Source organism: Panthera tigris, chromosome D3, assembly GCF_018350195.1.
Source record: "Panthera tigris isolate Pti1 chromosome D3, P.tigris_Pti1_mat1.1, whole genome shotgun sequence".
Classification (NCBI taxonomy): Eukaryota; Metazoa; Chordata; class Mammalia; order Carnivora; family Felidae; genus Panthera; species Panthera tigris.
The window spans coordinates 93,739,171-93,756,105 of NC_056671.1; the positions used below are offsets into that span (position 1 = coordinate 93,739,171).

At 53.3% G+C, this 16,935-nt stretch overlaps 1 protein-coding gene across 3 annotated transcripts; it reads left to right on the plus strand.

Moving 5' to 3' along the window:
• The first annotated feature begins 94 nt into the window (after positions 1-94).
• On the plus strand, positions 95-14,719 carry RBFA (ribosome binding factor A). 3 transcript variants are annotated; one of them, XM_042962468.1, is made up of 7 exons: positions 95-268; positions 2,990-3,032; positions 3,645-3,821; positions 4,401-4,513; positions 7,055-7,139; positions 10,945-11,018; positions 12,081-14,719. In XM_042962468.1, exons 1-7 carry the CDS (start codon positions 108-110, stop codon positions 12,415-12,417), a joined length of 990 nt encoding a protein of 329 aa, XP_042818402.1. In that variant the 5' UTR covers positions 95-107; the 3' UTR covers positions 12,418-14,719. The 3 variants fall into 3 exon arrangements, with proteins under 3 accessions (XP_042818402.1, XP_042818403.1, XP_042818404.1); XM_042962469.1 differs by having other exon boundaries at positions 236-288; XM_042962470.1 differs by lacking the exons at positions 95-268; positions 2,990-3,032 and adding an exon at positions 3,043-3,139.
• The last annotated feature ends 2,216 nt before the right edge of the window (positions 14,720-16,935 follow it).

The following is a 16,935-nucleotide window of genomic DNA, read 5'->3' on the forward strand; positions in this document are numbered from 1 at the left end:
TCGCCCCGCGTCGCCCCGCCCCGCCCCGCGTCGCCCCGCCCCGCCCCACGTCGCCCCGCCCCGCCCCACGTCGCCCCGCCCCGCGCCCCGGCGCTCTCCCGGCAGCCATGTGGGCTTCGGCACTTCGAGTGTGGGGGCTTCGCGAGAGGTTTCGGTTGCCGCTCGGCGGACGGCAAGTGGCTCTCCTTCCGGGCGGTGCCCGAGGCGTGCACAGCTCGCCAGTCCCATGTGGCAAGAACCTACTCAAGAAGTTTGCTTCGAAAACCAAGTAATGCGCACCGAGTCTGGGTGAGGGGCTCCGGGGTGGGGGCGGTGCCCATGCAGCCGAGGCGACGCTCTCGAGTCAGGGGGCAGGGGGCAGTGTCTACGGGGGGGAGTCCCTGGGGTGGGTAGGGGGCGGGGGGGGGGCCGACGGGGCGGAGTCGGTGCCCACGGGGACGGGTCAGTGGGGCGGGGGCGGTGCCCACGGAGATGGGTCCACGGGGCGGGGCTTCACGCACAGGCCTTGCCCTGGGGCCCTCGCTGCGGTCTGCCCGTTAGACCGATGCTTACGGAAAACTTCGCAGGCAGTCGCACTCACTGGTTAGCATTTGCTCGTGTCCCCACTCAGCCCGCTTCCGTAGTGGAGGTCATAACCTGACGGTGCGTCAGGAACGTACGAAGCAAAGTGGTGCGACATTTCTGGTGGTTCTTGTAGATTCATCAGAGGGAAGGAAGAAAGCGCGCGCGTTTTTTTCCCATGTTACTGCTTCCTTTGTTGGCCTAATTTGAGGATAGTTTTCTTACCGTGACAGAAGTAGAATACAGTGTGTTGGTTTTCGTCGCACACTTTCAGTTCTGACTATGGTAGATAGGGTTGTGTGCTTGTTTTATTTTAATAGCTTAATTTTTAAAAACATTTGCAGAAAACTTGGCAGAGTACAGTTAGTTCCCGCGTAACCACACCCCACGTCTCTTACGTTAACATGTTAGCGGGGCACATTTGTCACCTTAAGGAGCCAGTACTGATACGTGATTATTAACTGAAGCATATGCCTTGTTCCAGTTTCCTTTTTTTTTTAATTTTGTAATGTTTATTTATGTTTGAGAGAGAGAGAGAGCATGAGCGGGGGAGGGTCAGAGAGAGGGGGAGACACAGAATCGGAAGCAGGCTCCAGGCTCCGACCCGTCAGCGCAGAGCCCGACGCGGGGCTCGAACCCACGAACCGCGAGAACCCACGAATCGCGAGATCGTGACCTGAGCCAAAGTTGGGTGCTGAACCGACTGAGCCACCTGGGTGCCCCTCAGTTTCCTTAGTAAAAACACCCTTTTTCTGTCCCAGGACCCTATCCAAGGACCCCATTACATTTAGCCACTGCTCTTGACTGTCTGTTTGGTGACCTTGATGGGTTCAAGGAGTTACGGTTAGATATTTTCTAGATATTTCCAGATATTTTCTGCTCCTCTCTTTGGATTTGTGTGATTTTTTTTTCTTCTAACGATTATGTTGGCATTGTGGGTTCTTGGGCTGAAGACTGTAGAAGGAAAGTGCTGTTTCCATCATGTCTAGGTACATGCCATCAATATGGCTTGTCTCTGTTGGCATTGGCCTTGATTACGATTTGAGGTCACGTCTGTCAAGTTTATAAGTTACCTACTCCCCATTCCATATTATTGTTTTTTTCAGTGTTTGTTCATTTCTGAGGGGGCCAGGCAGAGGATCCAAAGCAGGCTCCAGGCTGAGAGCAGAACCCAACGTGGGGCTCGAACTCACAAACCGTGAGATCATGACCTGAGCTGAAGTCAGACATTCAACCGAGTCACCCAGGTGTCCCCCCCATATTATTTTCTTTAGGGGGACCTCACCGTGTGCAACCCCACACGTCAGGAGGGGGAGTCATGCTCTTGAATTGTTTGGAATTCTGTGAGAAATGCGTTTCTTGTCCTGCGTTTACTAATTTATGTCAGTGTGGACTTAACAGGTGTTAACTAATACTACTTTATTTTGCTCAGATTGTTTTAGCTCTTTCATTTAGACACACTCATCATTGTGGGTTTTGTGGTGGGGTTAAAAAAAATAGTTTTCTTTTGTGCACTTTTTTCCTGGCACATCCTTTCTGGGCCCAAGAATCGGCCGTTGCTCCAAGGGGCTCTGGTTGCTGTTATTGCAGAACGCCATCAGAAACGATGGTTTGAGAGCTGGCCTGTCCGTTAGGCCTTTTCAGCTGACAAAGGAGAACGTACGTTAACTTTAACTCTGTATATACGCTTGCCTGTAAACGTTTCTATACGTGACCACCGTGTTGGTACACAGAGAGACGAGCCCCATACTGATGTCCACATGGCTCATCCGGCGCCCTTTCCTCGCTTATCTGTAACCTCCCCCTGCAGCAGGTGGCCGGCCTCCCCGCCACCACCCTGCTACTCATCCAACCCCAGCACGTGCATGGCCGCGTGGCCCTGGGAAACTGCTTTCTCAGGTGTGGTACGGGGCTTGGTGCAGGTTGGTAGGCGTTCTTTTAAGATTCTCTTTCTGCACCTTCGGGATTGGAAGTAGACCTTAAGTAAACATCAGAAGGTTGAATGAAAACTGTCTTGTCTCCCCTACAACCCTTGTTGATTAGATTCTAAATTCCTTAGCATCCCAGTGACATAATTTCTGTGCCCAAGTTTAGCCCCTTAAAAAGAATTTTGGTATTGGGGCGCCTGGGTGGCTCAGTCGATTAAGCATCTGACTTCAGCTCAGGTCGTGATCTCATGGTTCGTGGGTTTGAGCCCCACGTCGGGCGCTGTGCTGACAGCTCAGAGCCTGGAGCTGCTTCTGATTCTGTGTCTCCCTCTTTTTCTGCCCCTCCTCCGCTCGTGCTCTGTCTCTTTCTCTCTCTCAAAAATATATAAACATTAAAAAAATATAAAAAGAATTTTTGTATTATAGTATTGAGTTGGTGTGTATAATATTTTTTTCTTTCATTTGCCTTCAGTGTTATAGTTCTTACTTTCTCCCCACAGAAAGAAGTTTTGGTATGAAGGTCCTTCCTTGGGCTCTCACTTGGTAAGTCCAGAGTAGCAGCTGCTGTAGACTCTGGTGGGCGTGAGGTTCCAGAAGTCGGCAAAACTCCAGCCTGGCCGTCCTTCCATTTCCAAGTTTGAATGCACAAGGTCTGTAGGCTGGGACTAGATGCACTGGTAGAGTGAATTTTGACTTAAAAAAAAAAAAAAAAGTCATACTAAAGTTTTCTGGAATGTTGTCTCTGTTATCAAATACTAACAGTGGTTTTTTGTGTGCATGACACGTGTAGATGTGCTGTAAAAGTTTATATAATAAATGGTTCTTGTTAGAAAAATTACATTGTGTGTTAAAAACCACTGAATTGTGTATCTTTAGAGAGGGAGAATTTTATGGTATGTGGATTATGTTTCAATGAGATTTTGGGGAGCAAAAAATATATACTGACAGTACTTTTAATTTTGGAGGGGCGCTAGGTAAAATCTAGGAAGGATCCAGGTCTGTAAATTGTAAATGAATCAAGCTGAGATGGTTGAGGGTAATGTTGGTTTTTGTTTTTCAAGGTGCTAAGTCCTTCCCAGCTCCCTTTTTGTAGATTAGGACAAGTTTAACGTACAGTTGTAACGTTGGCCTTTCTGTCTGTCCTTCTTGGTGGAGATGTACAAGCCGTCCCAGTTGGGATTCCTAACGAAGACCACCTCAAAGAAAACCAGGAAGGACGACCAGGTGCGCCTGAGAGCCCTGAACGGCCTCCTCTACAAAGCGCTGACTGATCTGCTGTGCACCCCTGAAGTGAGCCAGGAGATCTGTGACCTGAATGTGCAGCTCTCCAAGGTAGACTGGGCCCGGGTGAGAGGAATCGGGGTGAGTCCCGCAGGCCTGCGTCTAGTGGTTAGAAAGAAGGCGCCATGCTAGACTCAGGGCCTTTGAAGTTCAGTAGTGATGCTAAGTGGGACCATTCGAGTTGTGAAGACGGAGGGTACGTGTGCACATGTGTGTGTGGTGTGCAAGCACTGAGGGCGTTGTCAGATGCCCAGGAAGCATGATGGGTGGATGCGTGTGCGTTTGTCTTGGTGAGAAGACAGCAGATGCCTCCCTGCAGTCTCCCTGTGCCTAGAGCGAGCTGAGCTGGAGGGAAATGGGAAAATAAGTGGTAGTTCCGGCGGTTCTGATGTGCGCTGTGGGCTTGGGGTCAGGGACGATGAGGGTTTGGATTCCGGGCCCAGCTTCACCCCTTGTGAGTGTGTGGCCGGAGATGATGGCCTGTCGCGGTGCCCGCGGGAGCGCCTGCTTCTGGGTGGTGGGTGCCTGGAGCTGAAGATTGCCGATGAGCTGGTCTTCAGCCGCGGCCTGTGGTCCGCGGAAGCCCACGGAGGCGGACAGTGACTTGAGGCTGGGGTGGGTGGCGCTCAGGTGTCTCTGACTTCAGACTTCTCGGCCTGCCGTGTGTACTGGAGGACGACCGTCTCGGCCGAACAGAACGCGCACACAGAGGCCGTCCTGCGGAGGAGCGCCGCGCACATGAGGTGACCGCACTCTTCGTGTCTGCTTCCGCACGCACCTTGTGTTTCCCTCTTGTTGCATTAGGTTTTTTTGCTTTGAAGGAAAATTTTGGACGCATTTTCTTAAATTTCAAGATGTAGTTTACATCTGCACGTGAGACGTCATCTTGGACAGCAGTTCTCACAGTGTGGCCCCAGACTTCTGGGGACTGCTGACACCCAGGTGTCCTTGTGGTCATTGTAGCTTCATGCCATGTGCTCCAGTAAAACACAATGCCACTTCGGTTTAAGGATATCTGTGATGGGGCGCCTGGGTGGCTCATTCAGTTGAGCCTCCAACTTCGGCTCAGGTCATGATCTCACGGTCTGTGAGCGTTGGGCTCTGTGCTGACAGCCCGGAGCCTGCTTCGGATTCTGTGTCTCCCTCTCTCTCTGCCCCTCCCCTGTTCATGCTCTGTCTCTCTCTGTCTCAAAAATAGATAAACATTAAAAAAAAAAAAAAGACTATCCATGATGAATAAGCAAAAGTTACTAATTTTATTAAATCCTAACTCTTGGGTACCTGTCGTTGTAATGTTCTGTGTGGTGGGAAGGAAGCCTAAAATAACCTGTGCTGGTGTGGTTGTCTGGGAAACACACAGTTGATCGTGAGCTGAAATAGACACTGTTCACTGGAAATGACAAGTGAACCACAAGCTGTGGTTTTTTCAGATTTGGGTATTTGACACATTTTCTCTAAAATGAGCAAAGTGAACCTGTCCCTTCAGGGAAGACAACTGACTATACTTGTTGCCAGTGATAAAATTCAAGCTTTCAAGTGAAAATTGATATTAGAAAACCTGTATCCACCACCGTGATTTTGGTAGCTTTCTGATACTTAAAGACTCTCGATGAGAACGTTGGTCATGTTGACAAATGCAGTGTCATACTGGTCAGTGTGTCAACATTCTGCAAATCTGGGTAATTTGGTGAGCCAGTGTTTTCCAAATGACTAACGCCTGAAGTTACAAACTCAAGCATAGGGAAAGAGCCATTTGAGGTCAAGATACACCAGTGGATTTTAATATGACAGTGACACTCATTGATCTGGTTTCAGATTCCACGCTGCAACTAACTTTAACAGTATCCTTTGTTGAGTTTTTGTGGAGTGTTGGAGAAGATCCATTCTTTTCTGGAGTGGTGTTCATTTGCTCCTTTTCCAGTTACAGGGCAGTGTGAGGCCGGATCTTCTTCTAGTCCAGCCAGAATAACAGAGCAGCTTGGGTGCAGTGGGGAGAACGTCTCCCAGTAAGCTGGGCATTAGAGAGATTTGTGACTATGTAAACAAGGCCACGTTTCTCAATCATTTTTTTGGGAATAATTATCTTCAATGGTTTAGTTATTTTTCATTAAAAATCCCACGTAAACATTTAATAGGTTTGTTATCTTGAATGAATGAATGTCTGTTTTTCAAATTCTCACTTTTACTTATAGTGTGGTAGATACAGACAGATACAACACTCATCAACGAAAGCTCTTGGGTGTCCTCAGTAAGTTTTAAGAGTATAAAGAGGTCTTGAGACTAAAAAGTTGAGAACTACCGAGGTGGGTGCTAGGAAAGGAGTTACTGTGTTTTCTCCCCAGTCTTAAGAAATGCAGAAACCTAACCAAGCAGCACTCAGAACTGGATTCCCTCCTTCCCGCTTCCTTCCTCTCTCTGTTCCTCTCGCCTCTCCCTTGTACCTCACACTTCACTTTCAGGAGAGGGGGATGGAATCCTATGTGGAACTAGGGTTTGCACATACCATCTGCTTCAGCTCAGCTGACATCATTCCCAGGAGGCCCTAGGAGTCTCTTTAGAGGAGAGGATTAATTGTGTATCAAGGAGTGCTCAGTTAATTTCATTTTTCTCTTGTTAACAGAAACAAGAAAAAGATTTCTGACAAGTGTTGTACTAACAGCATTGCTTTCTGATGAGTTTTTGGGTAATCAGAAAATCCAACCGAACAGACCGTCCCTTTCCCCAGCTCTTCTGCTCACCTGAGGTTTGGTGTAGAGGCTCTCCTGTAATCACGGGCCAGGACCTGCTGTCACTGTGTGCAGAGAGGCTGTGCTCACCAGTGTTTTCGCTGCGGACTGGTTGCAGCCAGTTCACCTTAGTCTGCTTGTATCAGTGACCGATGCAGAGAATGACATGTGCCTGAGAATGGCTGAGGACCTCGGTGCACTTGTGTGGCCTTGGTGCCAGCGGATGTCCACTGGAACGAAGCCGAGGCGGGTTGTCGGTGCCCAGACCACGCAGCCCACTGCCACGGTGCTGCCCGGGAGGCGTCTAAGCGAAGATCAGGTTATTCGTTAGGATCTCAAGAGTTGCATTTAGGCAGCTAAAAATAGTTGTGATGATGTGTTTTGTATCCCTTTTGTGATGTGGCGGTTGCCTGCGGAAGACTTTCCTGGGCTGACGTGTTGGTGTTTTGAGTAACGTGATAAGCAGATCTTCTGTCTTACCTCTCCGTGAGGTTACTGTATATTTTTCTGTCCGCTAAGCGTCACCTGCAACACACGGTGTGCCTTGTCTCTCTCCAGGCACATTTTGATGTCCCAGCAGACCCTGAGGAACGTGCCGCCGATAGTGTTTCTTCAGGACAAAGGAAACGCGGCTCTAGCCGAGGTAAGGCTAAGGGACCTTCCATAATGAGCTTTTATATGAGTAAGATTTTATATTTAATTTTGAGAGATTCAGATGATGATGTATACAGTTAAAGGAAGCAACCCTTGGCGGGTACAAATGAAAAGTGAGGCTCCCATGCCTCTGTCCCGGCCAGACTCCCCAGAAGGAACCACTCTTCAGGCTTTAAATTTTAACTGCTTACCACTGTATCTCTCACCAGGACACCAAGTCTCTGTTTCTTGTCTTACAAAGTTGATGTAGGCAAAGCCGCCTCCCTCCCTGGATCTGACCGTCTATAGTTACTTCACACCAGAGGTTACTTCTGCAACCGTTTTGTATAATTTCCCTTACTTTAAATACTGTTAATTATGAGGTCTAAAACCTGTGTGTAAATATATGTGTGTATATATTTGTATCTGTGTGGTGTTACCTGGTGGTCATTAAGATACGTCACACTTTTAAAAAGTTTACAAAACCCCCAGTAAGTAGCACTTATGATTATGATTAGGTAGCTGTTATTCACTGCAGGACTAGGTAGTTTTTAGAGCCACAGAGGAAAACAAGTCTAATCGGACATTTTTATCTTTGTTATTCATTATACAAGCAACACTGAAAACCTTATACAAACAATAACCTTGACAGGTAGGGGCTTTTCCTAGCGACAAAAGGAGACGGAGGAGTGAAGTGACCAGTGCCAGCTTTAGAGAACCCAGGAGAGCATAGGTTAGGCGTGTGCCGGGGAGAGTGCAGCAGGGAGCTCACGCGTGCGTGTCCGGTTGAGTTGGTGGAAGGAAGTACCTCTGCTCTCACCATCCCAGGCTTGTCCCTCTCTCGCCAGCGAGGTCCTGCCTGGCTCCGTGGGCTCCTTTCTAGAAAAAGTGATTGGAAGGAGGGAGGCGCGGACAGTGCTCAAAGCATCCTGGAGCGGTTCTTTCTCCAGAGATGCTGCTGCTGGGTATTCGCGGTGGAGGCCCCGCGTCTGTCCTCTGTGCCCTTCCTGTGCCGGGGGCAGAGTTAGGCTTCTGCCTGGCTCGCTGTCACTGTAGTCAGAAGCAAGCAGGGGCCCGACCGAGGGGTCTCTGATGGGGGCAGGTGGCTAGCCGAGTGCACAGTCCTCACGGTCATTGTTGGCTGGCTCTTGCGGAAGTCAGTGCGGTGGTTTTGAGACCCTTGTGTCCGTTTGTGAGAGAGTTGAAGTCAGCCAGTGGCAAAGTAATCTGGATAGACACGCAGATTTGAAGTTGGGGTTTGTGGGTGAAACTTGGAGTCTCGTACCCTCGGCGCACGTGTGTGTCGTGTGGGCTGCACGCGTGGAGGCGTCGCGGGCGGTGGGAAGTGGTAGCGGCCGGCGGTGGTCGCAGCGCGTACTTCGCGGTGTCAGGAAGCAGAGCGGCACCAGCTCCGTCCAGGCCGAGCCCCGAGGGGCACTTGGCTTCGCTGCCGTCACTGCCGGTAGGCCCCGACGTCCCTGGTGTCGGGAAGAAAGCGGGAACGGAAACCACAGGGAGGTGCGGCGCGTGCCCTTGCCCCACAGCGGATGACACTAAACGGTGACCACACCGCGCGTGGAGGAATCACGGGGCTGCGGCCCCGCCACCCTGTGGTCCCGTGGAAGCCGTGCACGCACATCCTGTGACCCAGAGCTCCCGCGGGGGGACCCACGGAAACGCGTGTCCGCCAGAGGTGTGCGGGTGCTGGCGTTGGGCTTTCTTGTAGGTGCCTAGCTCTGGTTCAGCCGTGGAGGGGTGAACGCGGAGCCCCAGGCGAGGCCGTGGTCCCTGTGATTCTGTCTGTGGGACGTGCAGGGACACGTGCGACCGGTCTGTGGTGACGGAAGTCAAACTAGTGCCTGTCTTTGGGCAGGGAGTGGGCAGGAGGGGCTCGAAGTTTCCTGGGGTTCGTCTCCTTAAACGTCAGGGGGGTGTCCACAGGCACAGTCCCTTTGTGACGTGTCATCGAGCCGTATGCCTTGATGTCCTTGCGCTTTTCCCGTGTATTACATTTCAGTCAAAGGGTTTGTACGATGTTGATTTTGTCATAATTAGAAAGGACGAAAAGTAGATTTTTAAAGAAAATACATAAACTGTGTTCCCAGCGTTGGGATTTATTACACATTTGCTGGTCTCCCCGCTTCTGAGAGCAGGCGTGGGTGGGCCGTGCTCGCCTCGCCCCACGGGCCTCATGCTAGAGCCTGGGCTTCTCCTTGGGGTGGGACTGAGCCGCTTCGGTCCTCGCCCGAGGTTCTGTGCGTGCGGAGTTCGGCTGGGACTCAGCCCTGCAGCCTGTGTTGACGTGTTAGGGTTTGGTGGTGTCTGCACTGGTTCTTTGTTAAGACTTTTAACGAAAGCTTTGCTGCGGCAGGATTTACCCAGAGGCCCGCCCCGTCCTCACCCTTCCCACCACCCATCTTTTCTTTTTTTAAGTTCTGTATCTCTACACCCAACGTGGGACTTGAACTCGTGACCCTGAGGTCAGGAGTCGGATGCTCTTCCGACCCAGCCTACCGGCTGCCCCAAGTTTTCCTTGTTAGATTTCTGCAATTTCACACCTAGGACGTCGTCTTGGCACCTGGCTGCTTTTGCTCAGCACTGTCTTCGAGATTCACGTTGTTTCGGTGTGAGTGGTTCCTTTTTTCTTGGTAAGTGGGGTCATTGTACGAATACGCTACGTTTCATTTGTTCACCTTCTCACGGACGTTTGTCTGTCTTTCTGATTCTCGGTTGCTGTGAGTGAAGCTGTTGTGAACGTGTGTGTCCACGTTTTTGTGTGGATGGACGTTTCTGTGTCTCTTAGGGCAGCACGTAGGAGTGGCAAGTGTCTGTAATTGTGAGGAAGCCGCCGGTTGCAGGTGAGCGGGGCGCCGTGGCGTGGCTCACGTGTGTCTTCTCGATGACTAGTCGAGCACCTTCCCCTGTGCCTGGTGGCCTTTCCTTGTTTTGTCAGGTCTCACCAGGTCTTTTGCCCAGTCGTGTGAGGTGCGCTCAGGGTGGACCTTCACAGGATGGCCACGCGTCCTGTCCTTGTCGGGTGCGAGCACACGTTCTCCCAGCCAGCTTGGGAGACCCACGCTTGGTCCTCGTGTTGTGGCATCGTTAGTGCTGTTTCTGGCATTTTCTGTGGACAGACTTTTCCCTCGGTTCTGCCGTTGGTTTGTGATGATGCAGTCTGTTGCTGCAGAACGCCGGGCCCTGGTCCCGGATCTGGGCCGTCCCGGGCCGGCACTGTGGCCAGGTAGGGTCCAGGTGTGTGTCCTGGGCACGCAGGTAGAGGTGGGAGCCACCCCCGGTATCCAGGGAGCAGGGGCCTGTGTAGCGCCCTGGGCTCAGCAGTGGTGTGCGTGCCCCCACCGAGGGGAGCTCTTGTTTCCAGATTGGGCCCCTCAGACACCTTGGAGCTGGATTCGCATGCCGCGCCCCTGACTGTGGCTTTGTTGCTATGCCAGGAGGCTTTCTTTTCCCAAACACACAAGTTCTGTGGCAAAGTTCAGTTTAAGTGTTTTATACAACTTCATTCGGAATCAGGAAACGTTACTTAATTGAGCTAATAGTTAACTGGTTTCTTCATAAATTTGACTGAAGTTTACAAGTTTTAAGTGTAGTTTTAGGAAAGCCTCGGTTCGTTATTAGAGAAAATGTGATTGCTAAGTAACAGGTGTTTGAAAGCACAGACTGGTGAATGGCCTCATCCCGGGGGATGTCACCGGAGGGGCACGGAGGACTGTTGGAAGGCCTGTGTCTGAGCTGGGCCGTGGTGCAGGTGGCACAGAGGTGTGGCTTACTGAATTGCTCTCTATGCCCCTTTCCAGGTTGATTGGTTACTGGCAAATGCTGATTTTGGGCCCCCAGAGGAAAGAGAAGACCGTGTGCAAAGTGATGCCAGGTACACGTGGACATGGTTTTGATTGTCCTGGGCAAACGCCCTGGTGCGATTCCCACGGCAGCTGCCCAGTTCTGCACCCCTGGCCGTGCACTGCCCCGGCAGCCTGGCAGTGACCTGTGGCGGGTCCCGGGGGCAGTCTGCAGTGGTTCTGAGTACTCAGCAAGGCTGCTCGGAGTGCCTCGGTGGTCTATCCGACAGTGCTGGAGCCCGTGGCATCTGCCATCGCTATGGTGACTCCTGGAGAGGGGACAGGTGTCTCTCCCTTGCCCTGTTTTTCCACTCGGCACATTTTTACTGAGCATGTCCTGTGGCTCTGTTCTAGCATGTACAATATGTATGTGAATAGAACAGACATTGGGGTCTTTGGAACTTGCATTTTGCTGGCGGAGACCCACAGGGAGCAGTGAATCCACAGATGATTGTGTGTCAAGAAGGGCATGTAGGACACCCCTTCCGTTGGGGAGGGGTCAGGAGGTGGGGGCGGTGCTGCAGCTGAGAAAGAGATGTGAGCTGTATGTGGAGGGGCCCCGTTCCGGGTTCCGGAAGAGCTTCAGCAGGTCCTGAGCCTGTGTTCTCAGAGCGGGCGCGTCAGCGTCAGGGGCAGCACTGTCAGGACTTGGGTGGGGCCCCCAGCGACCTGCTTCCCAGGGGAGGGGACGCTGCGCCCCGAGGGCCCCAGGCAGCAGTGAGTGCCCGCATCCCGGACCAGCAGGGAGTTGAGCCTTCCGGAGCCGAGCAGGAGGGGGGTCAGAGGCAGGACACGGCCATGTTTGGGTTTTGACAAGTACCCTGAGTGGCACATGTAAAGGACCATACCCATAATTCTGCCTGACGGGCCTAGCACGCTGGCTGTATTTGGGGAAAAGCAACTGAGAGGGCATCTGACGGGAGGGCTGTGTCCAAGCTGTCCTGGGCTGCACCATACACGGGAGCGGAGTCCCTTCCTCGTGCCGTATCCCCCAGCCTCCCTCGGACGTCAGTGGGTCCACCAGGAGGTGGCCAGGAGCCCCCACACCGCCCGGCTTCACCCACGCTTCACCTGACGTCTCTTCTCCCCTCCAGGGGCTGTGGGGCCCTGGACGCCCCTTCACGCAGCACCCAGGGCCCTGCCGCCTGCTCAAGTCTGTGTGGGATTGATCACGAGGCGCTCAACAGACAGATCATGGAATATAAGAGGAGGAAAGAGCGAGGATGCAGGAGCGAGAGCCCCGCAGAGTCTCCACTGACACACACACGAGAGGGAAACGTGGCAGCCACACCCTGCGCAGATGGCGACCTCTCCCGCGAGAACCACCTGTCGAGGGCAGCGAGTGGCTACCCGGACCCTGACCTGGATGGCTCGCGAGGGGCGGCAGGAAGGGCGGAGGTGACTGAGGGGCGGAGAGGGGGTGGGGTGTGAGGCTCTGCTGGGCGGAACCACGGTCCCACCGCCCGGGCAGCCTTGTGACTTAGCCTGAGAAGGAAGGGGGCCTGTGGGGACAGTCGGGCCTCTTTGTCCCGCTTTTCACCCCTCGCACGCTCCCAGCAAGCAAGGCAGAGCGTCGCCTTGTGTGTGATCCCGCTCATTCCCTAAGCGCTGTCCTCCTGGTGGACTTGGAATGGCCCCACGTCTAGTTTTCCCCCGGGCAGGACAGCTGCCATGCAGGGAGTGTGGGCAGGGGCGTCACAGCACTGTTGGAAGGAAGTGAAAGAAACCCTGCTCCACGTGTGACCTAGAGCAGCTGCTCCCGGGCGAGGGGCACCTCCGTTTCCCGAGTGCCATCGGTGTCGAGATGCTGAGGACGGCATCGGCGCGGCTTGGATGATGAGACGGGCGCTAGTGAGGTGGAGCAAGGAGGCTCGGGACTTGCTTTTGTAAACAGTGTCAGGAAGGAAGCACTGCTGTCCCCTGGGCACCTTCTGGCGTCTGGTAACAGGGCCGGTGCCCAGCAGGCAGGCGGCACCGGCAACGCGGCCTTTGTGGGCACAGCAGCCCCTGTTGAAGGGACCTGTCACGGGACACGGGCGGACCACTGGGAAGCTCTAGGCACGTAGCTGCCCGGGTGGCACTCGGGTGATCCCGTCTGCCCTGGAAAGGTGCTCGTAGCCGCGCGTGTGGAGCATTTCACCCGGGAGTGCGGTTGCTGGCGTGCGCACTGTCAGCTTGTGAAAACGTACGTGCTTTGCTCTAACCAGGAGTGGGAAGACGCACCTTGAGCCTGCTGTCCGGAAAGGGGAGTTCGTTCACCACATTCCCGGGAGGTGGGGACATGCCGTGCAGGGCCACTCGGGGAAGCTCCAGGGTCGGTCAGGAGGCTGAGGGAGAGGACAAGGTGTGGCTTCTGCAGGAATGAATGGCCGAGGCTGGATAGTGTGAGTAGTTTCAGCAGGCTCTGGGCTATAGGAGTGCTTTCTGCGTGTTGAGTCCTGGCCCTGGGGGATGTGCGGCAGAGGAAATACTGGCTGGTGTGCAAGAGCGAGATAAAGGAGGTGGTTGGGAGTGTGTGCTCTGGGTCTGTGGGTCTGTACATAAAATGTGAGTTTACAGGGGAATGGTTCACTGTCTTTAGGAATTAGCCCTGGGAGGGGCAGTGTCTCCGCAGCCAGCAAGGCCCCCAAGATGTTATAACATCACAAATACACGGTATGAAAACCCTGACTGATACAGGACCCTGCGGCACCAGGCAGCCCGTTCTGCTGACCGTAGATCTGGTCTCCACTGCCGAAGGTGTCCAGACGTCCGTGCGGAGCAGCGGGAACAAGCCTGGATTCCTGGATTGTGAGCTCAGTGTGCCGTGGACGGGGACGTGCCCGTCTGTGTTGTGTGTCAAGTAACGGGCACTGGGAGAGGCCGGTGCAGGGTGCTGGCCTGCTCTTTTCTTTCCTCTTTTCCACCTGTGCTTCCAAAAGTCAACAAATGGCAGGAAAAAGATGTGTTTTTAGACCGGGAAATTCTGTGCTCCGTACTCCTACCGATTGTCTTAGGTTCTCCCTGTAAGTACAGTTGGAGACCAGAAACGGGGCCAAGACTAGAGCGGAGACCGAGGGGCTGCCTGGTGGTGTGGACTGGTTTTACAGAGTTAAAGGTCACTTTAACAGCATCTCTGTTAGCTGCTGGCATTTGGTACTCTGCACCTTTGTAAGGGTTCATCTTCTCTTTGGGGTGGAAAGAACCCTCACTAAGCACAGGACCTCTGAGTGCAGAGAGTGCTTCCTACTTCACCTTAGCGTTTGTTAGAAGGACTTGGAATTTCAGGTACAGCGTGTTCACGGAGCTTCTGGGTTGTGCGTGTGGAGGTTTGCGGGTGGGCCTGGCAGCTCTGTGCCTTCCTGGCGCCTTCTTCTGCCTCGTCCCAGGCCACTCCCTCTCGTACAAGCCGGGCGTCTACCGGGGAGCTTCAGCTGGCAGCCAGCAGTCCCACCCTGGAAAGGACTGAGTAGCCTGAGAACAGAACTGAAAATAACCACATATCAAGCAGCTGAAACACCGAACAGGACAGAAAATTTGACCGGCTTCCATGGGAAGACTGCCCGGAAGACCATCGTTTGCAGTCTTTGAACGCTCACTTCATGTTCAGAAGGGTTTCCTCCCTCGAGTCTTCCCTCTGACATCTTGGCCTTTTAGGTCCTATCAGTAAAGTTCAGGATATCTCCAACTTTTTTTAAAAAAATTTTTTAATGTTTATTTTTGAGAGAGACAGAGACAGAGCATGAGCAGGGGAGGGGCAGAGAGAGAGGGAGACGCAGAATTGGAAGCAGGCTCCAGGCTCCGAGCCGTCAGCACAGAGCCCGACGTGGCGCTTGAACCCACGAATGGCAAGATCATGACCTGAGCTGAAGTCAGATGCTCAACCGACTGAGCCACCCAGGCTCCCGAGGATATCTCCAACTTTTTTACGGCACCTTTTCTGTTCAAGAGTTTGTGATACGTGCATTGTTTTTTTGAAACTGAAAAGTGCTTAGAATAAAGCATATTCAACGCGCCCGAGTTAAATCTATGACACATGTAAGCTCTAGAGTGAAATAAATGATCCATTTGCCCCCTATCACCCCGTGGGAGGGAGAAAAGCCTGTGCTACTCCGGCCCTTACTTCCCTTGTGTTCCGCGCCCTCCTGTTGAGGTGTGGAGACCTGTTTCTGAAATCCCGTGTCCCAGGATTTGCTCAGTTCTTACTTAAAGGCCATCGAAATTACATAAAGTGCAGAACTGGGAAGAATGTGTCACGTGACAAAATAGAACTCACAATTGCCTTTTGATAGGTTGAGATGTAGAACCGAAGTTAATCACGTGAAGCTTGATAGGGCCGTATGTAGATTCTTGTGATTAAGATTTAAAATCTTAATTATTCAACTGCAGCATCGTACCGTCAGTGAAAGCAGTCTGGTGGTTGCAGCATGTGTCCTAACCAGTCTGTGGCCGGTGTGGCTGTGGAGGCAGGGGGGAGGGGGGGGGGGGGGGGGGGGGGGGGGGAGGTGGTGGCAGGAGGCCATGGAGGGAGGCCGGCCCTGCCTTGTAAGCTCGTCTACACAGCTGTCGTCTAACGTTCAGTTCCTGGAACCTAGGACTTCCGTAGTGGGAAGGGCCAGAGGGGAGGGGGAGGGGGAGGCAGCCTCCAGAAGTGGCGCGGTGATCCCGTAGCAGCGGGGCACCCTGGCCGGGACCCGACAGCAGACACTAAGTATGAGGCAGATTCAAAGTGCCCTCAACCCTGAACTCCCAGCCTGGACACCACCCGCGCCCCCCTGCCCCCCCCAAGTCAGAGTGGGCCTTGCGTCTGTAGGTTTGCCTTGGGAGTCAGAGGTTCTTGCTAAGCATCCTTCCACTTTCACACTTAAGCCCTTTTCCCCTGCAGTCATGAGCCCAGCCCCCACCCACACCAGCCTCTGGGCTCGCTTCTCTCAGGACCCTGGTGGCATCACTTGTAACAGAGCCTCACTTGGCACCACCCGTCACCTGCCCCCGTTCCTGTGATGTCATGTTTGCACGTGCTCTTCCCCCCTTTCTGCCTCACCTTGGGGAGCGGGCCACCTTTGGGGAGCCTTCTGTGAACGCCCAATTTTGGTTGCGGTGCCCTAAATTCCCACAGCTACGACCTCACTGCACTGATTGCTGAGTCAGCATCTTGTCTGCCTCTTGCATGAGGTTTCCCAGGCCAGAGTATAGTACGTGTTGATCGACTAATGGACCGGCGGGGTCTGCTCCGAGTCAGGGGTAGGTGTTAGCGCTGGCTCAGAGGAGAACGTGGGCAGTAGATGCAGGCGTGGCCTGAGGCCCTTTTTCACCCTGGGCCTGAGAAAAGCTGAGGCAAAGCAGAACATACGGCCAAAAGGAAGACTGAGAAAGAGCCACCTGTGACCAGATTGCAGCAGAAAACCAGGGCTTCGGGTTAAAAGAAACGAAGAAGGCAAGGTGCAGCTTTTGTATATTCAGGGAGAACACAGGTGCCGGCCTCGTGCTGCAGGGAAGGACTTTCCGTCCGCTTGGCTCTGAAGCCTGCCGCTCTGGGCTCGGTACCCAGTCCGCCAGCAGCGACCTCCGTGCTCAACACCTCGGATCCACCAGCAGCGACCTCCGTGCTCAGCACCCTCGGTGTCCGTGGGGAGAACGGCATCCGCTTCAAAGGTCAGCGAGGGTATACTGAAACGCGTGAACGCCGACTTAGCGGAGCCTGGCACGTGCTTTGTATTCCCCTTCTGCTTAGGATCTTGGTTTTATTGACGAGCAAAGGGATCGAGGGGAAGCGTTCATTCAGTGTCTGGTGGAGGGTGTGCACGGCCTACGTCACGAGGACGCGCGGAGCACCATGTACACGTGCTCACGCTGGAGGCCCGGCGGCCCTCTGCAGTGTGGCCCCACAGACATGGCTAGGTTTTCACGTCTTGGTGACACGCCAAGATGATAGGAGAGCAAAGTGTCCTACTGGAAGTCACACGTGTC